This window comes from Ascochyta rabiei, chromosome 9 (assembly GCF_004011695.2).
Source record: "Ascochyta rabiei chromosome 9, complete sequence".
NCBI classification, from domain to species: domain Eukaryota; kingdom Fungi; phylum Ascomycota; class Dothideomycetes; order Pleosporales; family Didymellaceae; genus Ascochyta; species Ascochyta rabiei.
The window spans coordinates 861752-887444 of NC_082413.1; the positions used below are offsets into that span (position 1 = coordinate 861752).

Below are 25693 nucleotides of genomic sequence, written 5' to 3' on the forward strand. Positions count from 1 at the left end.
GCCATCCAATGTGAGGGGCGTCGAGGGCGAGGGCGATGCGTAGGCGTGGGCGATGCGTAGGCGTAGGCGTATGTGTGGGCGTGGGCGTGAATGGGCGGAGCTCCACGCAGGCAGGCAGGCAAGCGAGTGCGGAGTGGACGCAGCGGAGCCGGAAGCTCGCAGCTCTCTACGCGCGACGTCTGGCAGGGCGACAGCAGGGGAGAGGGCGCAGACGCAGACGCAGACGCAGACGCAGACGCAGACGCGCAATGGGCTGCAATGCGCTGCGATGCGAGGCGATGCGGTGATGTGGTAACTCCACAGCTTGACCGACCGGGGGTCATGGCGCTAGTGGGGCCTAGCGCGCCTCCATCCGCCAGAATTCTTCTCCAGCGCGAACTCGACCTCGACCTCGGCCGTTTCCTTGCACGCACCACGACTCGACCTCGACCTCGACCTCGAACCCAAACTCTTCCTTGCGCGCACCCCGACTCGACCTCGAATCCACCATCCACCATGGCCAAGTCCGACCACAAGACCATCACGGCGCCCGCCAACGTCCAGACCGACCTCGACCTCGTCCAGTCCTTCCTCAAGCAGAAAGGCCACGAGAATGCCGCCACCAGTCTCAAGGACTTTGCTGCGTGGGCCACAGCGCAGGCTTCCCAATCGGACGCCATGGACGTAGACGAGGACAGCGCCAGCAGCAGCGACAGCAGTGACTCGGACAGCGACTCGGACAGCGACTCGGACAGTGGCTCGGACAGTGACTCGAGCTCAGACGCCAGCTCCGACTCCGGCTCAGACGACGACAGCTCAGACGACGAGCCGGCACCCGCGCCCACCAAGGAGAAGAAGACAAACAAGGCCAAGTCGGTCTCTTCGTCCTCGTCCTCATCCTCGTCCTCGGCTGCCTCCAGCGACTCTAGCAGCGAATCGGAGTCTGAGCCTGAGCCTGCCAACGTACCCCTGCCCGAGTCAGACGACTCTTCGAGCGCATCCAGCGATTCGGACAGCTCTTCAGACAGCTCTTCAGACAGCTCTTCAGACAGCGACAGCAGCTCCGAGTCTGAGGACGAAAAGCCCGCCAACACCAAGAAGGTCAAGAAGGCCAAGAAGGCCAAGAAGGCCAAGCAGGCCAAGAAGGCCGCCTCCGTATCCTCCTCATCCGCATCAAGCTCCTCCGGCAGTGACAGCGACAGCGACAGCGACAGCGACTCGAGCTCTAGCTCAGACTCCGACTCCGACTCGTCTGATAGCGACTCTGACGACAAGCCTGCAAACAAGGACGACTCCTCCGACTCCTCCAGCGACTCGAGCTCCGACAGCTCCTCCGACTCCGACTCTTCAGACGACGAGGCCGCCGCCGCCGACCACAAGGGCTCCGACTCGTCCGCAACCCTCGCCGCAGCCTCACCACCAGCCCCCGCCACCAACAACAAGCGCAAGCGCGACGGCGACGACGAGGAGCCCAACAAGAAGCGCAGCCACGTCGAGAACCGCTTCCAGCGCATCAAGGCCGACGTCGAGGTCCTCCCCGAGCTGTCCAGCAACGCCTACGTCTCGTACGACTACGCCGACCGCGCCCACGCAAAGCTCATCGTCACAAAGGGCAAGGGCTTCACAAAGGAGAAGAACAAGGGCAAGCGCGGCTCCTACCGCGGCGGCGCCATCGACACCTCGGGCGGCAAGGGCTTCAAGTTTGACGACTAGAGCTGCATGACCTGGAGTTGGACATGGACATGACGGCATGCTGCACACGCGTTTGACACATGCATTGCACAGCATCACACCACACACTAGAGTAGACAGGCGCGTACGGCTTCTGAGCACGTGGCCATGGGGCGAACAGGAGTTGAGAGGCACACGCAACATAAAAGTTCATCATCATACCCTTTTCCGCGGCACGCGCCGCAGCGAGCGAATAGAGAAGAGCCCCGGGTCGACGCGGGCGCCTTGATGTCGAGAGAGGGAGCGAGCTTTGTAGTAGAGCAGGATTTAATTGCATGTCTAGTACTATACTCACTCTCTGATCCCATACCTGTCCTCGAAGAAGCGCCCCAGCCTCGATACCTCGCATACGAGGGGATAGGAACTACCTTGTTGATTTCTCTCACTTATCAGACGCTCCCGTGTCCCGTGGCTCAGAGCTTCGGCACGAACATGGGCGTCTCCCTCTTCCACTTCTGATAGTCCTTCCTGTCTCCGTACCGCTCGTCGTACTTGTTCTCGCTCAGCGGAACACCGCTGATCTTCAGCAGCAGGAAGGTAACAAACGCCGGGCTGGCCGCACAGAGCCCCGTCACCAACACCTGCCCCGTCGTGCCGAGGCCACTCAGCCCCAGCGCGCTCTGCGCCGGCTGTCGCACCAGCAGCCCAGCGGCAGCAATGGCAATGCCAGTCCAGAGCGTGGATTCGCCAAAGTAGTTTGGGTGTCTGCTCTTGCTCCACAGGCCGTGTGTCAGGAATGGCTCCGAGTGCTTCTTGGCCTTCTTCGCTTCGACCCATCTGCTCTTCTGCCCGTCGGCAATCGCTTCCAACGTCAGGCCGAAGACGAAGAGGGCGAGTCCCAGCATGTCGGTCAGGTACGGCCGGGCGGAGATGGCAGAGCCGAGTCCACTCGCTGCGAAGGCGGTGCGCGGCAGGCTGTTGACCAGGACCACGGGCAGCGTGCAGAGGGAGACCCATGTTGCTTGAGCAAAGAAGGCGACGTAGAACTTGGAGGGGGAAGTACGGATGCTGTCGAAGCGGCTGTCCTTTCCGTCGTCCGAGGAGATGCGGGAGAAGAGGTAAGTCCCCACTGGACATGTCAGTAACAACGTCTTGCAAAAGGGAGGTGGGGGAGTTGTACATCTCGTAGCCCAGATCCCTACCGCAGCACTCAAGAGCGCTTGCCTCCACCACCAGGTCCCCTGTCCGAGACCCTTGGAGCTCAGATATTCTGCGAGTCCTCCTGCTGCAGCGCCGGCTTGCTGGGCGCGCAAGTACGGCAAGACGAGAGATGCGCCCACGCAGCTCAAGTAGGTAAGGCTACCGCTCAAGTCATAGTACTTCTCTGTCTGCGCGGCGATTGACGGTACCGCGACAGCAGTTTGGATGCCATATGCAAGTGCGAGCGAGGGAACCAGCGTCCTTAGCAGGGGGTTTTTGAACGCTGTGGCGCGGAGCAATGTTTGTAAAAGTGTCATTGTTGTGAATGTGATCGTCTGACAGCATTCAACTCCGCGGGACGCGACGATCAGGGTCTTCTTAAGTGCATGTGTGCAGCCTTGAGCATTTTGGTTCGGCGGAACAAGCGGCGCGCAAACATCGCTGCAACCGTGATGCATGGTGCTCTAGATTCGAGCTCAAGATCGATGTCGTCATGGCTCGCCTAATGCCAGTTTGACAGGGGTCAAGCTGCCCCCGACGCCGCGTTTCAAGGACATCCAGCGCGTCACCATCACCGTCTTGTGCAGTTAAGACGGGCCGTACGGTGCTGAAGTTGGACCGCCGGCGTCCGAGAGTACCGACGGAGGATGTGCTGGGCTGATGTTTGATATACATAGTATCATCCAGACGCCGTCCCTGCAGTCTCTCTTCAATTCTAAACAAGCACTGACCGTCCAGGTTCACAAGGACGGTCCAGGTTCACAAGGACGTATCGCGAAACAGCTGTACCCAGTTAACGAATTCTGCGGCGAGGAAGATCCTGAGGCGTCGAGTCAACTACGTATTCCTTTGGCATATACAGCTGTCTACCCAGTTGTCATGAGGATATTGTCTGGCAAAGAGTGGCATGTATGGGCCAGGGCAATTGTTTCAGAGAGACCACACTGCGTCATATCAAGGCTCCCGCATTCATCATCGCCTCTTCTTTGCGTCGTCGAGTCTCGCGCTTCGCCTCTTTCTGCGCCGAGTAAGCTGCCCTTGCAGCCTCATGCTCAGCTTTCTTGACCTCGTACTCGTTCATGCGCTTGTCATACTCCTTCGCCCTCTTCTTCTCTGCCTTGATCTTGCTCTTAATCTCGCTATGCTGTGCCGAAGTAACACGCCATGGAACAGATAATGTTCTGATCTTGAAGGCGGCAGTCTCCGCCCAGGCTTGCGCCTCTTCGTCTGTCGAAGAGACAATTTGTACCCTTTTCAACTCCAGCTGCTTGACTCCGCGAAACTCGGATATGGTACCCTTCGCCTTGAGCACGGTTCCAATGTCCACCATGCAACCGTCAACCGTGATTTCGAACATGCCAAACTGGCTGACGACATTGACATTGCTGACAGTAGTGTTGGAAGGAGGCGTCTTCGAACTTTGTTCTCCAGGAGTATTTCTCACAATCTTGAGCTCGACTGTCGCGCCACTTCCATCGTCTAGCGTGACCGCTGAATATCTAAAGTTGATATCATCGATGGCTACAACGACGCCGACGACACGTATGAAACGTATAGGATGATTGAGAATGAAATAGATTTTTTGGCCTGAACAGAATATTAGCACAAACTACTTGGCTATGTACAATGACTTCTACCTTGAAAGTCCGGCTCCGATCGCAAAGTACGCACATCGGCGGCAGTAAGCTTTACCCAGGCATCGTATGTAGGTGACGCTTGGAAGCAGTAGGCCGGGTAAAGTCGGTACGGGCGCGTGGTTGGATGCTTTGACATGTCATATTGTGTTGATGATGCATGGGTTGGGAAGAGAGCGGCGATAACGCGATGAAGAAATCGCGCCATCACGTGGGTGATTCTAGCGGCAGCCCCACTTCCCGGCTTCATGCACCTCAATGCACGGAAGCCTGCATACACACCACACTCGTAATGCGTGTCCGACTGAGCCGCTCTCAAGGCCGGGCTGCAACAGTATGCAAGGAGCAAACAGGGCTTTTGCAATTTTTCATCCAGAGACAGCATCTTGCTATGCTCCACTAACGAATACGCTCATGGAGAGGGCAAGGTGCGCCCGCCCAGCAGAGTGTATAGCTGCATCGCACCTCAACGCCGTCATCTTGATAACACTTATCAATTCTACAATCAGGTTAGATGTATCTAGTTCAGGTGATGGTCCAACTGCAAATTCCTAGATTCCTTTTGTCAAACAGGTCGCCTCACCGATGATACGCCACCATCACTCAGCTGCATGTCGAAGATGACCTGGTAGGCTGACCACGGAGCTGCAGCTTCGAGCTCTAGCTTAACTCGAGCTTCCATGCCGTTGCAACCAAGATCGCCAGGTAGGCTAGCAGCCCGCTGGTAATTTAACTGCCTTCTTTTTCATCTGTCTCTCTTTCATATCACTCCTGCGCATAGCGAGCTGGCGCGCTTATACCCATCTATCGCTCACTCAGGAACCATCAGCGAGTCGTATTTGTCTCCCAAAAAAATTCGCATCATCCCTCTCCCTTGTGGATATTCGCGCTTTACCAACTCTTCTGAGCATAATGCGCAACTTCACACCTTCACAAGTCATCGTTCTGCTCTTTGTGGCGCTGTGCGCCGCAGCGCCTGAGGCAAGACCGGACGCTATACCTCAGATCACAAACAATGCGCCGTTCTCAGGAGCTGTCTATCTTGTTAATCCTAATGGCGAGCAAGTGACTGCTCAGGGTACGAACTATTGCCCTTCCTCCGCCTCGCAGAGCTGTAGTTCGGTGAATGCGCCCAGCTGGTAGGTCGCCGCGCAAGCTTGTATACGCTCAAGCAAGACTAAGACTCCCTAGGTGCTGTCCTGCTCACTACGCCTGTGTCGCTCCCTCAAACTCAAATGGACTCCTGGGCTGCTGTCCTTCTGGCAGTGCTTGTGGTGGTTCTGTAAATGCTGCGCAAATCAACACTGTTACAGTGCAAGCCCAGCAGTACACTACATACGTGCAACCAAACCCGACTGTGGTTGTTTACAACGCTCCGAACACTGTACAAGGCGGTTTCTGCGCAACTATAACCATGGACGGACCTGGACTACGACGGGCAGCTGAAGGCCAGTGCGGGACAATCTTGCTTGTAGCAGAGGGGACACCACGTTTAAAGATGCTAAGCGCTGCAGTAAGCATCGTAGTGGTGTTGTTGCATGTTGCGCTGGGACGCATACGCTGTTAATTTGAACATTGGTATTTCCTTTGACGTTACGATTCATAAGCAAATGCAAGCTACACGGATGTATACTAGCGATTCATTTCGTTTCGCATTCAGTTCCCCCTCTCGGCATCCTCCTTGTCGTTCTTAGGTACGTTGATCAACTTCGGTACTGTCACGGCGTTGAGATGACGGAAGGCCTAGCGAGCAGTCAGTGCGATATCCAACCTCAAACAAGAGTTATTGAAGCATCAGAAGTGGGACCTACGTTTGCAATCGCACCATCGGGAAGCTTTCCATCCCACTTGTCCTCGACCTTCTGCACCTTGCCCTCGCTGTCGAGGTGAATAGCCACCAAACTGCTGACAATTTGCTCCTTCCCAATACCCTTGATGACATATCGCGTCTTCAGATCCATCAGGATCGGGTTGCCGGCATCTTTGACGCTGTGGTGCTGCCTCTCAATTTCACTGAACGCGCTCTGCAGTCCGTACCACTGCGCCTGGTACTTCTCACGGCCCTCAGCAATGGTGATGGGATCGGCGAATGTTGCATCGTCGCGCCAAAGGGCCAGCTTCTGGAGTGATGGGCGGCCGGCGAAAAGGTCGAGGATGGAGCCTACGATGGTTTGTTGATGGGAAGAGAGGGAGACGCCTGGGGCAGTCTGGATGTTTGTGTTTTCGATGTTGAGGGAGGATGAGCTTTGGTTGGGAATTCCTGCTACGGCTTCAGCTTTTTGCTTCTCAGCTTGGATGCAAAGGTCGGTTGTGAAAAGCTTACCGGTGGACATGTTGTTGGTGGATGTTGTGAATCTGGAGATCTGGGAGACTGTGGGTTTTGAGATCGATTTGATTGATGTGTTGCAAGTTCGTGCAAAGGTGTAGGGACGCATTTGTATATCTAGGTGCTCGAGATGGATGTGATTCGGTCTAACAATTGCCCATATGATCCTCCTTTATGGGATGGGATGTACTGCCTGTCACGCACGCGTCACTACCCCGAACGCGCAGTACGAAGTCTAAGACGTCATCAGCTGCCTCGAGACGCTCAGTGGTGGATCGAGCAGATCCTTGCGGGTTTAGACTTTCAGTGACGCGAAATGTGGGGGTTCGCGCATTGCGAACTACTCGATGATGCAAGGCATGGGAGAAGAATCTCTGATGTTGTGTGCATGGGATTTGCCATCGCATCTTCGGTGTGTACTTGGTCGTACACACAGTCGCTGACAGCTTTTTTGACTTTCGCATTGAAATACCTCGGGAAATCAACTACGATTCAAATTTCCCTCGATGAAGGTATGATCTCGCCTGAGATGGTATTTTCTGTGTTCTAGACAACTCCTTGTCTACGCTGAGCTGAGACCAAGACGTCTATTTCTGTGAGAGCTGCGCCGCAGCCAGCCACAGCCACTATCCCCCAGAAAGAGTTTGAGCGACGCGTAAATAAGCAGGTCGGGCGCTACCATATGGTGGAGATGAATCTGAGCGAGAAGGATGAGTGCGGCTTGCCTTGGCCCGCGCCGTAGGGCTAAGTGTTGATGTTGATTGCTTCACGGTACCGCGCACCAACGATACAGAACAACGCGAGAGGTGGAAGCGCTGCTTCGCCGCTGTCAAGCCGGCGTTACGCCTACGATAATTCGTATGTTGTTGGGAAGAGGGCGTCTCCTGGAACCTCTTGACTGTGCCGCTCAGCAATGCAAGTTGGGATGAGGCGTGGTTCAGATGTCAGCTCAGCGACTATTCAGACAAGGGTGTGGCTTCCTGCATATCGGTCTCAGCTTCGGTCATCCCTTGAGCAGTGTCCCTCGATAAACAATGTCAGATGTGTATATCTACTAGGTCGAACCCTATGTGTGTTCGGTGTTTTCTCTCAGCCTTATCGAGATGCTGCGCATCCGCCAAAAGCGCCCGTCCAGAGGCGTGACTTTCGCGAAGCTTCAGACACAAGCTTTAAACAGCAAATCGGCTTCTATATCTAAGACCACAGAGGCTGCGATAACCCAGAAGTCTAAATCCACATCGAGACATTCTCGCAATGCATCTGCGACAACTCCCAATCGCTCATCGCAACATCCGTCCGACCAAGCCCCGAAAGTCAGCAACCGGCAACGGCGGCTGGCATCCCTCTTCATGGCGCTCATGGCATCGAGTTCGCTCCCAATTGAGACAGATGCAGAGACACTCGAAGCTGCGCAAAAAGATAGCATCGCGCCAAAGGCACCGACAGATATCAAGCACAAGCGCAAGGCCAGCACGGATCGAGTGCAGGAGATCAGGGCGTCAAGGTGGAAACGATTCCGATATGAGATGGGCTTAGGGTCGAGGAGAAAGGGCAAGGCGAGAAGGCGTGACGGGATCGATTTGGACGATCTGGTGGAGCTAAGAGGTGAGGAGAGGAGGAAGGGCGACGATATGGTTTGAGGCCTTGAGGGCGACCGGAGTTGGTTTATAAAGGCTTCTGATATTTCATCTTCATGTTTCGTGTCCAGCAGTCGCGACCTGCAGGATACGCTCTTCCAGGCCAGGGACATGTATGCATTCAATACCGTGCTCTTCCAGCTTTGCTATGCCCTTGTTTACCCCAACAAACTTCTCCGGCTCCTTAACTCCAAGATAGACCCTCTTGATCCTCGGCTGCCCGTCCTGTCCCTTCGTGCGGATGATGCGATCTACGCAGGGTGTGTTCCCAACTGACCTCTTGTTGCAGGGCTCCATGGTGGTGTAGATGACGGTGTTTGCTGGCAGAGCTTCACCCACACGCTCCTCGGACAGGCCATGTGCTTGCGCAAACTTCAACAGACAGCATTGTTCAGCGTGAGTGTTGCCTTCACACTCCAGTGTATAGCCTCGTTCCAGAATTGACCCAGTGTCGCCGTCTACCAGGACAGCTCCAACACGGAAGTTGGTCGGCTTAGGCGGTGATTCTTGCGCCTGGTCCAGAGCAAGGCGCATGTATTGCAGGTGGTCGTTGGGTTCTGGCACTTGGGCTGGGGGCACAGGGCCATCCCACTTCCGTACGGGTCCCTCCCATTCTTCCGGCATCTTTGGTGGTAAGAGAGAAAGGTGAGTGATGCAATTGAACGCCGAGATCCCGGTGATGCAAGAGTGGGTCTTTGCTTATCGATAAGCGGCACTGCACGCGACGCGTCTTTGGACCCACCACGCGCTGGATGGCCTATTACTCGAACATCAAACATTACACAACCACCGGCGCAATGGCAAGGAAATCGAAGACCGACGAGTATAGCTCAGACGATGAGGAGATTGGCGAAGAAGAAAATGGCCCACCAACTGTAGACCCCTATGAGGTGCTTGGCGTGGAGCCTGAAGCAACGGCCGACGATGTGAAGAAGTCGTACAGAAAGATGGCACTGAAACATCACCCAGGTCAGTCCCCTTATACCCTCACATGTAATATGCTGACATTGCAAAGACAAGGCCGCCGAGGGCGAGAAGGAGGCCGCGAACAAGAAGTTTCAGGAAATCGCCTTCGCATACGCCATCCTGTCAGACGATCGCCGACGCAAGCGCTACGACCTCACAGGCAGCACCGCCGAATCGCTCGAAGATGATGAGGACTTCGACTGGCTCAGTTTCTACCGCGGACAGTTTGAGAATGTCATCAACGACGAGACCATTAACACCTTGTCGAACAAGTACAAAGGCAGCGAAGAAGAGCGTAGGGATTTGCTTCAGGCATACAAGAAGTACAAAGGCAGGCTAGATCAGGTGTACGAAGTGGTTCTGCTGTCCGATATCCTTGTGGACGATGACCGGTACCGAGAGATCCTGGACGATGCCATTTCCAAGGGCGAGATCGAGTCGTACCCTGCATACGCGAAGGAGACAGACGAGACTCGTCTCAAGACCAAAAAGGCCGCCAAGAAGAGTCGCGACGACTTTGAGAAGCGCCAGGCTGCGGAGGATGCCAAGAAACAGGAGGTCGGCAGATCGAACGGCAAAGCCAAGAGCAAGAAGAGTGGTGGAGGAGATATGTCCGACCTGGCCGCGCTCATCCAGCAACGCCAGAAGTCAAGAGCAGGTGGCTTCTTTGACCATCTAGAGGCCAAGTACGCACCAAAGTCAAGAGGTAGCAAGCGAGCTACACCCATGGAGGAGCCACCAGAGGAAGCTTTCCAGGCGACCGCTGCACGAGCGAAGAAGCGCAAGCAGAACAAGAAGGTCGTGGGTGAAGACGAGGACGAAGACATGGATCTTGCGGAAGAGGACATTGGTGAGTCCGAAGAAGAGGAGGAAGAGGCTCCCCGCAGGCCAAAGGCGCGTGGGAAAGCCAGAGGACGGGGCCGCGTCTCCAGCATTGCTTGAAGCTCTTGGATGATACGGTCTACACGATAGCTTGACAAACACCGAATTCTTCGTTGGCGGTCTCTTCAGAATCCTTGCATAGCACGGCGTTTGGTCTTTTGGGTAGGTTAGCGGACAGGAGAGCACTGTGATGAGTTGTCGCAAGTCTGTTGCGGACAACGGTAGCATACCCTCTCTCTCTCGCTTTGTTTCATATTTCCAATAAAACCTGCTTAATTGTCATTTCCCTTAGGATTGCTGGCTGTTTAGTGACTTCGCACACTGTTTCCATATCTCTCTCATTGTGAGTCGTTAGCGTGTTTCCCCACAACAAGCAACTTGATTCACTTCTTCACCATCTAATTTGCCTGGACAAATAACAATTGACCTTGAATTTCTAGTAGTTGCGTTTTCACCGTGGATAAACCTACCAACAACACATCGCCGAGAGACAGGAAGGAACCAGGCAGCCATGGGCCCAACACCTCCGAGAACGCCAACAGCCAGGAAAGTAATAGAAGGAGCTCACGTCTCGTACACATCATGCACTGACATGCCTTCAGTCTCTCCCAGGCTCACCGTCCGCCACAACACCAAATGCCACAGCTTTAGGTTCGCCCATAGTCATACAGAAGCGCAAGTGGCAGGGCGATGTGAGTTGGCTGTGTGATAATGATTCAGTCAAACGCTGATGAAGACAGAACGTACCATTACCTTTGCAAGGTCTGACGCAGCCAGAGGATGAAGGCGAGAGTGCGCCCGTCGCTCAAATGACACCTACAAAGAGGCGGAGGTCAGAAGACGAGATCAAGGTGGAGGTAAGTGCGAGATGTGCGCTTTGACGGTCCAGAGAGGCATCACTAACCCCAACAGCCTCAGTACCGCGCTATGCCTGCAGCTCCCCTTCCAACCCAAAGCTTCGCCCAAAATCCAGCAGCATTCCCCTCGAGGCCACCGCAGTCCCAGCAGCACACTTTGCGGCTTGCCTACCCAGATGACTGGCGCCAGAGAATCTTCATGAACGCCCTCCAGAGCAATCAGAATCTTATTCCAGGGAATGTTGCCACCACTACCATGACATCGCAGCACATCGATAGATTCGCCAATGCCATGTGGCAGGTCGTCTTCAACCACGAGAACACGATGCGGGACGTTACTGCAAGATCAGCCATGTTCTCGACGCTGAAGCTTCGTGCATTGGCCAGACTCAACTACCTGCCCAGTTGGTGGCATTTGCGTGAGATGGCATGTATTGTTATGATGCGTATGAAATGGATTATAGATGACAGTGAGATGCAAGGGCTTTGGATGGAGACTGTGGAATGGTGTGGGAGGGTAGAAACTAAGATGGGAATCCATACCGATGGAGCTGGAGTGCCGAAGCAACATGATGAAGACGACGCTCAGGAAGGAGTTGGAAAGGTCGAGTCGTGAGGTACGGCATCAAGAGAAGGGCTAGTCTGACTCTCGATTTGTTTGGGATTGTTCGGGGCATTGAAACAGCGAGACGGGCCTGACTATCTTTATACATCCATTAGTATTCTGACGCCAGCGAGACATGCCATAGAGACAACTGCCCGAGATATTTTGTAAACCCAGACATCAGCTTCTCACTATCTATAAAGCGACAGTGCATCCACGATTCAGATCTCTTACTTCACTGCTGACCAACACTTGAAAATCGCACACGAACGTGGACCCAGACATGGACTCACCTAGTTGACCTCCCGCACAGTCACTCCTCGATTACACAACGCACGACCTCCTAACACCTATCCCAATCTACCGCCGTGGGTCATGAACGCCTTCTTCATCCTGTAGCAGGCCCAAGGACTATGGACGCTCGAAGCACGCGCCCTCCTAAATATGGCATACATTCCTCCAACTCAGTACCCGCGGGATGAAATCCTCGTCCGGGTCGAAGCTCTGAGCGACGATCTGAAGGAGTCGTTTGCAACTGAAGAGGAGTGGGGGAAAGCGGAGGAACTTGATCTGTGGAGGCTGAATAGAGATTTGATTAAGAAGAAGAAGGAGGGGTGGGGACAGTGGAAGGGGGTGATTTATGAAATGTAGGGGTGGAGCGACTGTATGGTGTGAGATGGTAAGTTCTGCCGTTGTGTGTGTAGATGTATTGCAAATGTTTGATCGTTGAGGTTAGAATGAAGTCCTGTTGGATGAACACATGATTTCCTTTGCTTTTTTGAAGGACCCTGAAAGAGTCAAGCGCTTTGTTTGAGTTCGCAAAACATACCTGCGCTCATGATTCGAGAAGGCACGTTTCTGTTCGATGGCTGCGGACGAGGTGAAGGTCAGCTCGACATACCAAATTTGCGCACATTCTCTGACAATATGCGACAGTCGGTCACATGCTATCGGATGTAACTATTCGATGCGTCCAGGCTTCGTTTTAAGAATTGAGTACGCTTCTTCACAACGCACACTCCACTAACACAACCACCCAACCGCATTTTTGCCACAGACATGTTCTCTAAGCGCAAGCGTCCTACTAACGAAGATTTTCCCAACTCTTCAACAATACTAAGTACGAAGAAGGCCAAAGCAAAACCTCAGACGTCGAACAGAGCAGGACCTGCGAGACGTGCTCCGATAGCCATCCACAACGCCTCCCCCTCGGCAGCCACTCAAGCTTCCCCACCAGCTTCCAAATTGGCCAAATCCAATCTTATGCCAACAATCCCTCGTCGCAATGCAGTTCTTGGACAACGTAACGAATCTCTACTCCGCCTGCCATGCAATAACACCAAAACAGGGAAAGATACAGAGCAACACTTCCAGAAGCGCAACGCAAGCGAGATAGACTGGAACTACCAGCGCCATATCGAGGATATCAACAACTGGAGCAACCAGATATACACTCGTGCGGCTCTGTACGTGAAAATGGTCGACGTGTGGGTGCCAGACGAAGAAGCGTGGATCGAGTTGTACTTTCACCTTTCGATTGCTGAAACGAGGAAGCACGGCATCCGACTGCCCATGACGAAAGACGTATGGCAAGCGTTTTTGCAATTCTTTGGTGATCGCGAGTTGACGGGTAAGTATGGCGAGGTTGTGACGCGAAAACCACGGACAAATAGTGCGTTCTCTGCGAAATTCAGGCGTTTTGAGGAGCTCGCCGAGCGTCTTGAACAGTGTATGAGAGGAAAATCGGGAGATTTGTTCATGCCGAACATGACTGAGACGATGCTGGATAGGTTCAAGGAGATGAAGGGGGGGATGGAAGCGAAAGGTCTCAAGAAAGAGAGTGCATATGCAGGACAAGATCTGCAGGACTGGCTCGCATTCTTCTCGCATTTGCCAACCGAAGGAGACGTCGATGATGCTGAGACGGACGGGAAGGAAGAGCAGCAAGCAAGCTCAGGCGTTGCCTCCAGGGACATGGAGGAAGACATTGACGCAGCTACGGCTCTGATCAGCTTGGCCTCTCAGCCCAACAACGTTCGCATGTCTGCTAAGGCTAGACGCAAGCGCAAGACCGACAACCAGGGGATGAATCCAGCTGTACACTCGTGTTGGCCAACGCATTCAATTGCGCTCGCCACTCCAGCGTCTACCACTCAAGATCGCGCAGTGGAAGGTACGCCGAATCTCTCACGGACTTCTCCTCTGCTGCCATCTCCAGGTGATCACAGCACACCAGACAACCCGTCTACCACGAGAGGCGTACCATCCAGCAAGACTCGGCATGCAACCCCCAGTGTGCGTGTTGATCACCCTGATTCGGATTAGACTAGTCAAGGTCAACGGTACCTGTAATGCAATGTATACACCATGGCAGCACCATTCGCAACTCCAGCTCCACAGGAAGTGATTTTGTATAGCGCAGCACCTGAATACTGCCTCGCTGCCAAAATCATACTTGCTCGTCACCTGTTCCCTACTCTATCACAAAATTAATGGCAGGTTCATCTGAACACAGGGCATCGGCCGTTAGTAGTATGTGTATTGCATATAGAGCCACTTGATCGAATGACTCCAGGAGTGGTTGATCATCTACAATAGTGCTGGATACCCTACCTTGCAGCAATCGAAGCCGTTCTCTTTGATACACAGCTTCCCTGCAACGTCCATATCCAGTCCTGAAGCTGTAATGAAGCAGGAACGAGCAAAGTCGCGAGAGAAAGAGAGGCGATGCCAAGGGTGTACAGAAGTCGACGGTCGTCAACGCACAAGGTCAGCGGTGTAGTGTGCAGCGTCGACGACGACTCTTTCAGGACGCGATCGTGGATGGCTACGTCCAACCGGATTTGGATCAGAGTCGACAAACCCCCAACGCACTGCAATACGTGCACCCCCACTGTCTTCAACGCTCGAGAACGTCGTTGTATGCTGTCTTTTCAACAGCGCAAAACAGCGTTCTTCAGCTAAGAGCGCATTGATTGCCTCGGAGTCATATTTTTATCTCCTCCCTAAGTTGCAGATATCTCTGGGCGTTCAAGGTCGAAGTTTGTGGTTGTTGATCAGGGTCCGTAATGACAGTTGGTGGGGTGCACATCAGCCTCTTCGCAACCCACCCTGCATTTCTTCCGCACAAAACTTACACTAGCGGCATAAACTTTCTGAGCGCGGGCAGTACAGACTTGACGACTACGCTTTTGACAATACACCTTCCAAGTACCAAACAAACGAAACGTCACGACCTGTGACCTGTGTAGAGAGAGAAAAGGAGAAAAGTCATACATCATGCCGCGCGATGATTCAGACTCCGATTCGGGCAGCTCGGTGGGGAGCATCGTCGAAGAGAGAAGCGAGGCCGACGAGACGACCTTCAAGTGCCTGTTTTGCGACCAGCAATTTGCCAGGGTGCAGGACATGTCCTCGCATTGCGCGTCCGAGCACGGATTCGATCTGAGCGAGACAGTCAAGAGTCTCGGTCCAAGTGAGCCCTACTACGCTATTCCCGTTTGGGCCACTACTAACGCGCTTCAGAGGCGGACGAGATTGATATCATCAAGCTGGTGAACTGCCTGCGATCAGAGGCGCAGAAGGGAGCGGATCCCAAGAGCATCAAGATTACATTGGACGACTTGAGCGACAAGTACCTCCAGCCTGTACTGGAGGATGATGCACTGCTTTTCGAACTCGGAGACCTCATGCCAGACAGCGAGACCAAGGCTGTGGACTACGATGAGTTTGAGGCCAAGCTGCAGAAAGACATGCCCGAGGACTTCTCTAGACTCCAGGTTACCAGTGACAGGGATGAGGACTACTTTGAGTCGTACAAGGGTAACAGCATTCACCGCGAGATGATCGAGGACCGCGTACGGACCGAAGGCTACCGCGACTTCATCGAGAAGAACGTCGACGTCTTCAAAGACAAGGTCGTCCTCGATGTCGGCTGCGGCACGGGCATCCTCTCCCTCTTCTGCGCGCGCGCAGGCGCAAAGAAAGTCTTCGCCGTCGACAACTCGCAAATCGCGGTGCGGGCCAAGGAGAACGTCGAGAAGAACGGCTACGCCGACCGCATCCAGGTGATCCAGGGCCGCATCGAGGACTTCAACACGCAGCGCCAGATCGGCAAGGACAAGGTCGACATCATCATCTCCGAGTGGATGGGCTACGGGCTGCTCTTCGAAGGCATGCTCGACTCGGTGCTGCGCGCGCGCGACATGTATCTCAAACCGGACGGCCTGCTGGTACCCAGCCACTGCAACATCCGCCTCGCGCCCATCAGCGACGCAGCCTGGATCGCCGAGGCAACCGGCGCCACCTTCTGGAAGGACGTGTACGGCTTCGACTTCTCGTCCATGATCCCCGGCGGGCCGCTCAACACGCGAGAAATCGGCGTCTTCGACGTGCCCCCGCCAGCGCTCTGCGGGTCCGCAAACGCCCACCTCCTCGAGATGAAGCGCGCGTCCGTGGGCGACCTGAGCTTCACCGTGCCCCTGCGCATGACGCTAGACCGCGACATCGCCTCGCTGCACGCCATCGCCCTATGGTTCGATACCATCTTCCTCCACGGCGGCAGCGCGCAGGACATCGAGACCATCGACGCCGTCGACTGGCAGCAGAATGGCATCCCCGGCTTGGGCTTCTCCACGGGCCCCGCTACTACGCCCACGCACTGGCATCAGGCTGTGTTGCTGCTGGACGACGAGGTGGCGGAGAGGCAGTCGTTCAAGAAGGGGGATGTGCTGGAGGGGTCGCTGCAGTATGCCAAGGAGAAGGGGGATGATAGGGGGATCACGGTGACGGTGCAGTGGAAGGGTAAAGGGGAGCGTGGCGAGGTGGAGGGGAAGGTGGTCAGGTCCATGGCGTAGGGTGGGTGGATGGCTGGATGGCTGGATGGATGGCTGGATGGATGGCTGGATGGCTGGATGACTGGCTGGCTGGCTGGCTGAATGGCTGCGACGTGATGACTTGGAGCTGGTTGAAAAATTAAATACGGCAGGATGAGGCGTTGGAGCGTTGAAGGGATAGATGGTTGGGCCATACGAAAGAGCTTAGATGTCATCTTCATGACCTGCGAGATGGTCATCGTCTTTGACTGCATGGAGTGTAGTTGCAGCGAGTTGAGGCGGTGTAGTGCGTCTCTCTGAAAGCAAATCAAGATTGGGTATCTTCAGAGCATTATAACAACACTACAACAGCACATGATCAGTTCTTTACGCCTCGACCGTCGCCGCCGCCGCCGCCTTCCTCTTCTTCTTCTTGCTCTCGGTGAAGCCCTTCCTCTCCTCGCCCTCCAACCCCACGGCCTTCAAGACCGCGAACCTCACATCCTCGATCCCCAGCCGCTTGCCCTCGACCAGCACTTCGGAGCTGCAGGCCAGGATCTCGCCCAGCGCGCCACCACCGACAGGCGGTTTTATGTCCGGCAGCAGGTCTCGCATCTTGCCTCTCAGCGCACCGACAGCGCCTCTGGATTTGAGCTTTGTTCCTTTGCCGGCCTTTTTGATCTCGTTGGAGGGCGGGATGTACAGCTTATCCATTTTGCTCAGGAGGACCTGGTGGCTGACGCCTGCGAGGCGGAGGGAGGCGAGGATGCTGCGGTCTTTGTCCTTGACGCCGTGCTCGGCGTCGAGCAGGACGAAGACGCGTCGCAGCGCCTTGCGGCTCTGTATGTATTTCATAATCTCCACGCCCCAGGCGGAGAGGGAGCCGGAGCCATAGCCGGGCATGTCGACTATGGTCAGGCCGCTGCGGCCGACGATCTTCTCGCGCCCGGGCCCACGGCTGCCCGAGAGAGACTCGGTTTTGATGCGCACGCCGGGGTCTGGGGCGATGCCGTAGAGGTTCATCGTCTTGGTGAAGCCGGGGGTGCTGCTGGTTCGCGCCAGCAGCTTCTTTGTGTCGCAGCCCATGACGGCGTTCAGCAGGGAGCTCTTGCCTACGTTTGAGCGCCCGATGAAGGCGACTTCCGGCACGTCGGTCTCGGGGAGCATGCGGAACTGGGCGACGCTCCGTAGCAGGGTCGCCTGCTTGCCATGCTTGTCGAAGAAGGTGTTGGCGTGCGTCTTGTTCGGGTGTGTTGGTGGAGCGGTTTCGTAGTACCAGTTGTAGTCGTGCGGGCCGGTGGGGAGCGTCTCTGGGCGCGCTTTGGACTTGGACCTGGACCTGGACTGGGGAAACGATGGCAGCGGTGCAGACGGGGCGGAGGGCACCAGGCCGCCCGTGTCTCGTGCTGGTCTCGCCGGCGGCGGTGTTGGGGGCGGAACGGGGTCTGCTGGGGCTGCTGGGGCTGCTGGGGCTGCTGGGGCTGCTGGGGCTGCTGGGGCTGCTGGGGCTGCTGGGGCTGCTGGAGCTGCTGCGGCGCCCTTCTGCGCCCGTCCAGGCTGCACGCGTATCGTCGAGCCGTCCGTGAGCGTGATGGTGTCTGTCGGCGGCGCCTTGGCTGCCTCCACCAGCGGTGGACGTGCGCGCGGCCGAACCCGCAGGCCTCTCCGCTGCTGCGAAATGCCTCGTACACGTGACCGACACAGCCAGCTCGGTGTTGGAAGAAGCGGAGCCATGTCCAGAGCGAAAGCCAGGACTCGCTCGACAGCTGCAACCCAGGCACGAACTTGACCCGCGGCCCAAGCGCTCCCCCGAACCCCCCCGGCATTTTCGCCGCAGCACCTCCGCACCCACCCATCGTGATCATCAATCACCAGCTCGCTATTCGCACCACCAGGCCAGCGACTCGACTCCAACTCCAGCCCCAGCTCCAACCCTCACCTGGCCCCACATCTTGCGAAGGAGAAGAAAAGAAAAAAAAATCCCCCCGCCCGCAATGTCCTCCGCCCCGCAGCTGCGCTCCCTGTACCGCCGCCTCCTGCGCGAACTGCCCGTCAAAGACCAAACCAGCCGCACCGCGCACCAAAAGCTGTCCGCCGCCTCGCCGCTGCAAAAGCGTCTGCGCCAGCACTTCACCACGGCCCGCCCCACCGACCCCGCGAGCCAGGCGGCCCAGGCCGAGCAGTTCGTCCAGTACATTCAGGCGCAGCGCATGTACGCCACGCTCATCGAGCGGTACAATCCCGGCATGGGCATGAGCGAGGAGGAGCGCGTCAGGCTGAGCGCGAGGCGGATAGGCATGAACCTGCCCGTTGAGTTTGAGGCGGGTGGCGAGGGCGGGAAGCAGTAGCTTGCTTTGCTCAGAGGACATGCAGCTGCCGACGTGGGGTTGTGCATCACAGCGGACCTGGCTCGACAAGCGCTGGAGAGTCGATCGACGAAGAGAACGGGCGTGGCTCCACGAGAGACGGCAGAAGCGTTGGAGAGTCGATCGACCAAGAGAACCGTCATGGCTGGAAGCAAGTCACGTCAAGACTTGAGCACGGTTAGAGCTGCGTAGAGTCTAACCTTACTGTATATGTATCGCTGTGCAAAGAAGCTCATCCCTCCTGTCCCAGAGACAGTTTGATAGGGAACATGGCAAAACATCTTGGCGACTTCAGCAAACTCCACAAAGACGCACGAATCTGTCTCTAGCTATGGGGAGGCTCCAACACCCTCCAGCTCGTATCGTCAGTCCTGTATTCTCGACGTGATGCTCTGTCTACTGGATTTCTATTCCAAAGGCAATGAAACTGTCGTTGCTTCCACTCCATCCTCTCATGCTCTGTCTATTGGTTCTCTATTCCAAAGATCCTCTCATGCTCTGTCTACTGGTTTTCTATTCCAAAGATCCTCTCATGCTCTGTCTACTGGTTTTCTATTCCAAAGATCCTCTCATGCTCTGTCTACTGGTTTTCTATTCCAAAGATCCTCTCATGCTCTGTCTATTGGTCTTCTATTCCAAAGGCAAAAAAACAGCCATTGCTTCCACTCCATCCTCTCATGCGCTCAAGACATGCCACCACGCGGCCTCATGGGCATCTGCTTGTGGCCAGGGTTCTCACGGTACCTAAAGTATGTCAGCTCACCACCCACAGCCCAATGCATCGACGACCCTCCAAACTCACTTCTGAACAATCTTCTGGATCGAGTCCAGACCCCTCTCCAGCACATCCATCCTCGGTCCATAGCTCAGGCGCACAAAGTGGTGGCACGGGCTGTCGAACAGATCACGGCGCTTGCTGGGGTTCAAATCGAAGAAGATACCGGGCACGACAATGACCTTCTCTTCCAGACACGCCTGGAAGAAGTTGAGGCCGTCGTTGATCCCCTCCGGCAGCCCGCTCAGGTCCAACCACAGGTAGAACGTCGAGTTGGGCATGTACGGGAACGTGAAGCCGATTTCCTGCAGCCGTCCGATGACGTAGTCACGCTTCGTGCGGAAATGCGTCTGCAGCGCGCGCATCTCATTGCGCACCCGCGGCGGGCTCAGCATCTCAATGGCCGCCTCCTGGAAGGGCACGTTGCAGCCGCCATCGAGGTAGGAACCGCAAGAGCCAATGGCGCTGATGAACTCCTTGGGGCCAAGAACCCAGGCCACTCGCCAGCCTGGAAGACGGAAGCGCTTGGTCAGGCCATCGATGATGAGTACATCGTCCTCGTCGACGTCTTCGACGTTGTCAGCCGCCGAGATGACGGTGCCGTCGCAGTTGGTGGTGTAGTTGTAACCGCAGTAGAATTCGTCCATGATGAGGGTTGCGCGGTCACGGCAGATGTTCTGGATTTTCGCCAGCTCAGGGTTGGTAACCATTTGACCGGTTGGGTTCCTCGGGTTGGAAGTCAAGAGCACGGAGGTGCCACGGGCGATTTCCTCAGCCACCTTGTCGGGCGACATGTGGTACTGGTCCTGCTCACCGAGCGGGATAGGAATAGCAGCAATGTTCTTGAACAAGGACAACATCTCGTTGTAGGCTGTGTAGTCAGGGATAAAGAAGCCCAAGTAGCAGGTGCCCAAAACAGCAGCGATTCGAATCAGCCCTGCGCGGCCACCAGGGACAATGCATACGTTCTCATATGTGTACTGGCTCTCCTTTCCTTGGCGGTGGTGTTGGTTGTAAAGGTTGGCGACTGCCTCCCTCAGTGGCTTAATGCCAGCGGTGGGACCGTATTCTCGGCCGTGTGCGCTGATATCGACCTCCTTAGGGCGCTCAAAACAGCCCTCGATGCCATCGTCAACCTCTGGGGCTCCCTGACCCAGGTTTGACCAAAGGTCTGGCTCGTCGGCAAAACCATACTTGTAGGCCTGCTCTGATGTCCAGACGACACCTGTGGTAGAGCGAGAAGGATCGAGCCCAGCGTGGGGCTTGTGGCCTTCGTGCGATTCACGGAAGTTGCGGTGGATGCTGGAGCCAAGTTCTAGGAATATCAGTCAGAAAAGAGATTCAACCACGCTGGACGGACGGGACGTCTTGTCTCCTGCCATCGTTCCAAGTTCCTCCTGCTCTCACACACCAACTCCAAGCACTTACCATTACCACTCGGTTCCTTGGAGCTCGAGAACCTCCTCTGACCATGGCCAGCACCGGCCTTTAGTATCGGGACCTTATCTGCTGAGAAAGACATGTTGATGGGTTGGAGCTCGAAGACAAGCTTTCGCCAATGTAGGAGGGGTTAAGCTTAAGCAAAGCGGGGCTGGCAGGATCGGAGGATTGGACCCTGAATCTGTTGTGCTACCGGTACCGCCGATGAGCTGAAAGTCGGAGGAAAGCAACAACGTAGGTGAGAGCTACGGAGGGAGAAGAGGGAAAGGGATGCAAACGAGAATAGGTGGGGTCAGCTACGGTCGGGCCTTTGGAGATGTCACTACGTCGCTCTCGCAATGCCCACCAATGCACACCGCAGCTTCGCCGCCATGTGCTGCATCCACTCCCAGGCTCCGATCTGAGAACGCGCGCTGTGCCAGGACCAACGATCCCCGACCGATGTTCAGCCACTGCAGCCACTAGAGAGGGTGGACCCACGGCCCAATCACATATATGCCGCTGTGCCTCGTGCTTCTCGTTGTAACTGCTTGTGTAGCACAGCACGCACAGCATGTTTGCTTACTGCACGCTGCTCTCACACCGCCGCATCTTGTCGTACATGCACAGTAGTATCCGTTCAGTTGTCTACAAGCCTTACTGCGACTCACACTGCATCCTGTCTGCGCGTCTCCGTGAGTCTGGTTGCCCCTGTCAGCTTACCTTCAGCTGCCACGAAAAAGCAACTGCACTCTTACAAAAAAGCTCGTTTCTTTCGAACGTTATACAACCAATTCGGCAGAGCAACTTTTACAATGACAATGCAATCAGACAACTGTCTTAGGGTCGGCAGATCTTGGATTCTTTAGATGCCCCGTAAAGATTCTATGAGTCATACGGAAACTGCAGGTCCTTGTGGGAACGTGTACATTGCACATATCTATATACCACTACGACTACTCATGCAACATATCCTACAGTACAAAAGAGAAAACTACTCCACCGGATCCTCCTCAAGCAGGACCTTGAAGCTGAACGGCTCAAACGGCACACCATCACCAATGAAATGCTTGCTCATAGCCTCGACCCAGTGCAGACGCAGCGAATGCAACATGGCACTCGTACCCTCCATAACACAAAGAACCATGACGGTGAGCACGAACCAGAAACCGAAGATGAACACCATAAGAATCGAACCAACGACACCGGTGTGAGTGAAGGCGTTCTTCATAGTCATCTCCCAAAGAACGATGGAGAGACGCTGATGAGCGAGAGAGAGGGCCCAGAGACGGAGATAAGAGGCGGTGTGAGAGACGCAGTTGAGGCAGAATTCTATCATGTGTTAGGATATATTGCTGTGCCCGAGGATAGGTGTGCTTACCGATGGTGTGGATGACCTGGTGGATCATGATCTCGCCAAAGTCAAATTCCTCATGCTCTTCACCGTGACCAATGTCTTGAGTGATCATTGCAATGCCGTCATCATCGTCTCCAAAGCTCTCGCGTCCACCGTTGGCGTTACCGTTCGTGTCTTCATCCTCGTCGTCCAAGGCGCTGACGCGAGCGGACTCGCCAATGCCACGGTAGCCCAAAGCCTTAGCCCTGTTGTGCTCCCAGCGGAGGTAGAAAGGCTTCAAGAAGAGAAGAATAGGGACGCAGACAAGAGCCATCAGTAAAAGGATGACCTGTACGGTAGCCTGGCCAGGGTACAATGGCTGGTCGGGGTTCTCAAGGGTACCGGGTTGCAAGAACATGTAGATCAGCATGTTCAGCAGAGAAGGAGGGTCTTGTCCCTTGGCGGCCCAGTCGATAGACCACTTGTACACAATTGAGAAGGACAAATATCCAAAGATGGACTGGAAGAAGATCATGCCAGGCACAAAGTTACCCCAGATGTCGATGGGTGTCTTGAAGTAGCGTGCATTGACGAGCGACCACATGAGCGAGAAGGTCATGTGGCACCAACCAAGAAGAATACTGAGCTTCATCTTGTAACTGTTGGAGAAGAGCAGGTCGTTCTCAGTGTCGTGCCAGCGGTAATCCAGGCCAAAGGGGTAGGTGTAGCCTTCGACGCGAGAAGCAGTAGGACCCTTGCCATCGTTGTCCCAGACCCACATAGACTTGAACCAGGGAAGACCGAGGGAGAAGGCGTCGCAGTAGATCAGACCAGTGTAGATGGAGAAGAGACCCATCATGAAGACAATGTAACGACCGTAAAACATCATAGAGAACAGCTCGTCGAGCTTGCTGCGCTCCAGTCTGCGCTCGTAGTAGATCATAGCCAAAGCCGCGCACAGAAGGATGATACCGTGACCAGCATCACCAAACATGACAGCGAACATGAAGGGGAAGGTAACGATGGCGGGCAGCGCAGGGTTGACTTCGCGGTACTTGATGGTTCCATAAGCGTCGATGATGGTCTGGAAACCATTGGTGAATCTGTTGACCTTGAAGTAGGTGGGCGGCGTCTTCGTCGTCTTGATCTGGTTGACAATGGTTGGTACTGACAATCCAGCGCGCTCGTTAACGTCGGAAAGAGTGGACTTGATGAGATCAAGGGAGCTAGTCGGGGCCCAGGCTTCTGCAATGAGGGTTTTGCGTTGGTGGTCGTATGAAAACCTGTTCAGCGTCTCGTAGGTAGCCTTCTCCTTCTTGATGACTACCATCCAGGCCGCCAGGTTACGACCAATGGCGGTCAACTCCGCATCCAGTGTTGACTTGGTGTTGCGCAGTACGCTGGCCAGGTCGCTCAGACGTGTGTTGACTTCACGGATCTGGTCGCGGCGCAGCTCGCTGTTCTCATCGACACTGTACAGGTCGGCGCCGAGAGATTCGGAGATCTTGCGGATCTTGGCGATGATCTCCTTACCGTGAGCGAAAATGATGAAGACGTTCTTGCTGGTCTCCTCGTTGGTCTCGGGGTTGATGATGGGCTCGGGGATCTCGGACTGGTTCATGTACAGGTTGCCACGAAGCGTACGCCACAAGATCCTCTCAAAAGCGGCAATGCGCTCGCGAGGGATAACACCAGCAACGAAACCAATGTTCATGACGGTGAAGGATCGCTCGGCTGAGGCATCGCCCGAGCCGTTCTGCTCCACATCGCGGAGGAGAGGCGCATCGTCGTCATCGTCAAGAGACTGCCTGATCTCTTCGGTCTGCCCCCGGGCGCGGTCGAAGAAGCCGCCAGCCTCTCTCAGCACCCAGCGCCACTCTGTCAGTTCCACCTCGCGCTTCTTCAGCGTCTCGTAGCTCTCGTTGAGGGAGGCGATGCGCTGTTCCAGGCTCTGGCTCTTGTCGGCAAGCTCGTCGATCTCGGAGGCCGAGGGGGAGGTGAAGGGGTTGTTGAAGTCGTAGATGGAGCGCATCGCAATGTCTGCCTTGTCCATCTGGGCGTGGAAGTAGCGCAGCTGGCGCTCCACGTTGTCGAGGCGGCGGATCTCCTGCGTGAAGGTGCGCTGGAAGGCAGTCGTCTCGGCATTGAGCTGGCATCCCGTCAATCTGCAAGTCCACGTCTAGCATCAAAGCCTGCACATGTGCACTCACATCTCTGAAGTCCATGACGCCGAGCTCTCCAAGCGCAGAGACAACCTCGCGGCCAATCTCGTTGGCAATGTAGAGCTGGGTCAAGGACATGTCCGCCGAGCGGAACATGGTGTCCTTTTGCGGTGCCATGATGGCGGTAGAGAGACAAGTCTTCCTGCGGGGGGCTGCTTGTCTCAAGGTCCGTTCGGGGCGCGGGCGGCGAGATGGGTGTTGATGAGTGCTGTGCTGCCATCATGGCGTTCCAAGCTGCACATTGCGCTAAGCCACGTCACGTGATTCGACAGCTGCGTCATCTCGTAGACCATCACTCAGCACGTAGACAAGAAGCAGAGAGAGCTGAGATAAGTTCGCCATCAACAACTGCCGCAATAGTCCCCAATATATCTACGCCTGTCTTGCACGCAACCATGGACTTCGCGCATCACCCACCGTAACAGCGACAGTGCAACGGCACCTACTCGGCCAAGCCCTCAGCTCTTGTCCAGCGACAAGTCCCGCCAGAGCATATCGAGCCCGAGCCCTCACACCTCTCTACCCATTTGTACACCTCCGGACCCTTGCACTCGAACACACTCGCCCACGCTCCCGGTCCGTCCCAACACTCTGGCATAGCCCACGGCCGCTTGCACCGATTGCAGCTCTGCCAGTCGTTCTTGTACTTCTGGTTGCAGTACTGGTGGAGGATATCTTGTTTGGTCACGTCTGAGGAGTATTAGCAAGGGTTGTGCTTACGTGCGAGAGAAGAACAGCGACGATCAGATAGGAAACAGGAGGTGGGACATACTGAGATCACCAACGATGGCGCCAAAGCAGTAACGCTGGCCGATTTTGCACTGCCCAGCCGTCACGAGCGCTCCGCCTTTGCCAATCTGCTGAGAGCCACTGGAGTCCTGCTTTTCGGCTGAGGGAAGGGCTAATGCGAAGACGGCGAAGGTGAGCATGCGAAACAGGAACTGCATATCGACTGGGGCGTGGTAACAGTGACAACCTGCGTGCCGAGAGCTCCTGAGTAATGGG

At 55.4% G+C, this 25693-nt stretch overlaps 16 protein-coding genes across 16 annotated transcripts, besides 9 other annotated features; 8 read left to right on the forward strand and 8 right to left on the reverse strand.

Moving 5' to 3' along the window:
• The first annotated feature begins 206 nt into the window (after positions 1 to 206).
• Positions 207 to 245: a tandem repeat.
• Positions 246 to 286: a tandem repeat.
• A 35-nt stretch (positions 287 to 321) lies between these two features.
• EKO05_0005844 (uncharacterized protein) lies at positions 322 to 1692 on the forward strand (the record flags this gene model as incomplete). The annotated part of the gene is made up of 1 exon (XM_038945848.2): positions 322 to 1692. The coding sequence occupies one exon, from the start codon at positions 322 to 324 to the stop codon at positions 1690 to 1692; it is 1371 nt and encodes a 456-aa protein (XP_038798859.2).
• Positions 673 to 750: a tandem repeat.
• Positions 1073 to 1128: a tandem repeat.
• Positions 1171 to 1197: a tandem repeat.
• A 431-nt stretch (positions 1693 to 2123) lies between the features above and the next one.
• On the reverse strand, positions 2124 to 3167 carry EKO05_0005845 (uncharacterized protein; the record flags this gene model as incomplete). Its single annotated transcript, XM_038939958.1, has 2 exons — positions 2124 to 2779; positions 2831 to 3167. The coding sequence occupies 2 exons, from the start codon at positions 3165 to 3167 to the stop codon at positions 2124 to 2126; spliced, it is 993 nt and encodes a 330-aa protein (XP_038798860.1).
• A 632-nt stretch (positions 3168 to 3799) lies between these two features.
• EKO05_0005846 (uncharacterized protein) lies at positions 3800 to 4623 on the reverse strand (the record flags this gene model as incomplete). The annotated part of the gene is made up of 2 exons (XM_038939842.1): positions 3800 to 4437; positions 4488 to 4623. The coding sequence occupies 2 exons, from the start codon at positions 4621 to 4623 to the stop codon at positions 3800 to 3802; spliced, it is 774 nt and encodes a 257-aa protein (XP_038798861.1).
• A 503-nt stretch (positions 4624 to 5126) lies between these two features.
• Positions 5127 to 5161: a tandem repeat.
• Positions 5162 to 6140: 979 nt separating this feature from the next.
• Positions 6141 to 6817, reverse strand: EKO05_0005847 (uncharacterized protein; the record flags this gene model as incomplete). The annotated part of the gene is made up of 2 exons (XM_038939933.1): positions 6141 to 6227; positions 6296 to 6817. The coding sequence occupies 2 exons, from the start codon at positions 6815 to 6817 to the stop codon at positions 6141 to 6143; spliced, it is 609 nt and encodes a 202-aa protein (XP_038798863.1).
• A 1096-nt stretch (positions 6818 to 7913) lies between these two features.
• On the forward strand, positions 7914 to 8450 carry EKO05_0005848 (uncharacterized protein; the record flags this gene model as incomplete). Its single annotated transcript, XM_038945849.1, has 1 exon — positions 7914 to 8450. The coding sequence occupies one exon, from the start codon at positions 7914 to 7916 to the stop codon at positions 8448 to 8450; it is 537 nt and encodes a 178-aa protein (XP_038798864.1).
• A 51-nt stretch (positions 8451 to 8501) lies between these two features.
• On the reverse strand, positions 8502 to 9071 carry EKO05_0005849 (uncharacterized protein; the record flags this gene model as incomplete). The annotated part of the gene is made up of 1 exon (XM_038945850.1): positions 8502 to 9071. The coding sequence occupies one exon, from the start codon at positions 9069 to 9071 to the stop codon at positions 8502 to 8504; it is 570 nt and encodes a 189-aa protein (XP_038798865.1).
• A 173-nt stretch (positions 9072 to 9244) lies between these two features.
• EKO05_0005850 (uncharacterized protein) lies at positions 9245 to 10355 on the forward strand (the record flags this gene model as incomplete). Its single annotated transcript, XM_038939918.1, has 2 exons — positions 9245 to 9416; positions 9463 to 10355. The coding sequence occupies 2 exons, from the start codon at positions 9245 to 9247 to the stop codon at positions 10353 to 10355; spliced, it is 1065 nt and encodes a 354-aa protein (XP_038798866.1).
• Positions 10356 to 10806: 451 nt separating this feature from the next.
• On the forward strand, positions 10807 to 11768 carry EKO05_0005851 (uncharacterized protein; the record flags this gene model as incomplete). Its single annotated transcript, XM_038939725.1, has 4 exons — positions 10807 to 10845; positions 10898 to 10987; positions 11036 to 11152; positions 11208 to 11768. 4 exons carry the CDS (start codon positions 10807 to 10809, stop codon positions 11766 to 11768), a joined length of 807 nt encoding a protein of 268 aa, XP_038798867.1.
• A 432-nt stretch (positions 11769 to 12200) lies between these two features.
• On the forward strand, positions 12201 to 12407 carry EKO05_0005852 (uncharacterized protein; the record flags this gene model as incomplete). Its single annotated transcript, XM_038945851.1, has 1 exon — positions 12201 to 12407. One exon carries the CDS (start codon positions 12201 to 12203, stop codon positions 12405 to 12407), a length of 207 nt encoding a protein of 68 aa, XP_038798868.1.
• Positions 12408 to 12815: 408 nt separating this feature from the next.
• On the forward strand, positions 12816 to 14081 carry EKO05_0005853 (uncharacterized protein; the record flags this gene model as incomplete). Its single annotated transcript, XM_038945852.1, has 1 exon — positions 12816 to 14081. One exon carries the CDS (start codon positions 12816 to 12818, stop codon positions 14079 to 14081), a length of 1266 nt encoding a protein of 421 aa, XP_038798869.1.
• Positions 14082 to 15035: 954 nt separating this feature from the next.
• EKO05_0005854 (Type I protein arginine methyltransferase) lies at positions 15036 to 16612 on the forward strand (the record flags this gene model as incomplete). The annotated part of the gene is made up of 2 exons (XM_038939859.1): positions 15036 to 15231; positions 15282 to 16612. 2 exons carry the CDS (start codon positions 15036 to 15038, stop codon positions 16610 to 16612), a joined length of 1527 nt encoding a protein of 508 aa, XP_038798870.1.
• Positions 16613 to 16618: 6 nt separating this feature from the next.
• Positions 16619 to 16700: a tandem repeat.
• A 257-nt stretch (positions 16701 to 16957) lies between these two features.
• Positions 16958 to 18304, reverse strand: EKO05_0005855 (uncharacterized protein; the record flags this gene model as incomplete). Its single annotated transcript, XM_038945853.1, has 1 exon — positions 16958 to 18304. The coding sequence occupies one exon, from the start codon at positions 18302 to 18304 to the stop codon at positions 16958 to 16960; it is 1347 nt and encodes a 448-aa protein (XP_038798871.1).
• Positions 16961 to 16988: a tandem repeat.
• Positions 18011 to 18102: a tandem repeat.
• A 260-nt stretch (positions 18305 to 18564) lies between the features above and the next one.
• EKO05_0005856 (uncharacterized protein) lies at positions 18565 to 18918 on the forward strand (the record flags this gene model as incomplete). Its single annotated transcript, XM_038945854.1, has 1 exon — positions 18565 to 18918. The coding sequence occupies one exon, from the start codon at positions 18565 to 18567 to the stop codon at positions 18916 to 18918; it is 354 nt and encodes a 117-aa protein (XP_038798872.1).
• Positions 18919 to 19619: 701 nt separating this feature from the next.
• Positions 19620 to 21233, reverse strand: EKO05_0005857 (uncharacterized protein; the record flags this gene model as incomplete). Its single annotated transcript, XM_038939589.1, has 3 exons — positions 19620 to 19680; positions 19739 to 21026; positions 21140 to 21233. The coding sequence occupies 3 exons, from the start codon at positions 21231 to 21233 to the stop codon at positions 19620 to 19622; spliced, it is 1443 nt and encodes a 480-aa protein (XP_038798873.1).
• An 891-nt stretch (positions 21234 to 22124) lies between these two features.
• Positions 22125 to 24805, reverse strand: EKO05_0005858 (H(+)-transporting V0 sector ATPase subunit a; the record flags this gene model as incomplete). The annotated part of the gene is made up of 3 exons (XM_038939849.1): positions 22125 to 22462; positions 22512 to 24615; positions 24677 to 24805. The coding sequence occupies 3 exons, from the start codon at positions 24803 to 24805 to the stop codon at positions 22125 to 22127; spliced, it is 2571 nt and encodes an 856-aa protein (XP_038798874.1).
• Positions 24806 to 25130: 325 nt separating this feature from the next.
• On the reverse strand, positions 25131 to 25635 carry EKO05_0005859 (uncharacterized protein; the record flags this gene model as incomplete). The annotated part of the gene is made up of 2 exons (XM_038939951.1): positions 25131 to 25378; positions 25461 to 25635. The coding sequence occupies 2 exons, from the start codon at positions 25633 to 25635 to the stop codon at positions 25131 to 25133; spliced, it is 423 nt and encodes a 140-aa protein (XP_038798875.1).
• Between the last annotated feature and the right edge of the window lie 58 nt (positions 25636 to 25693).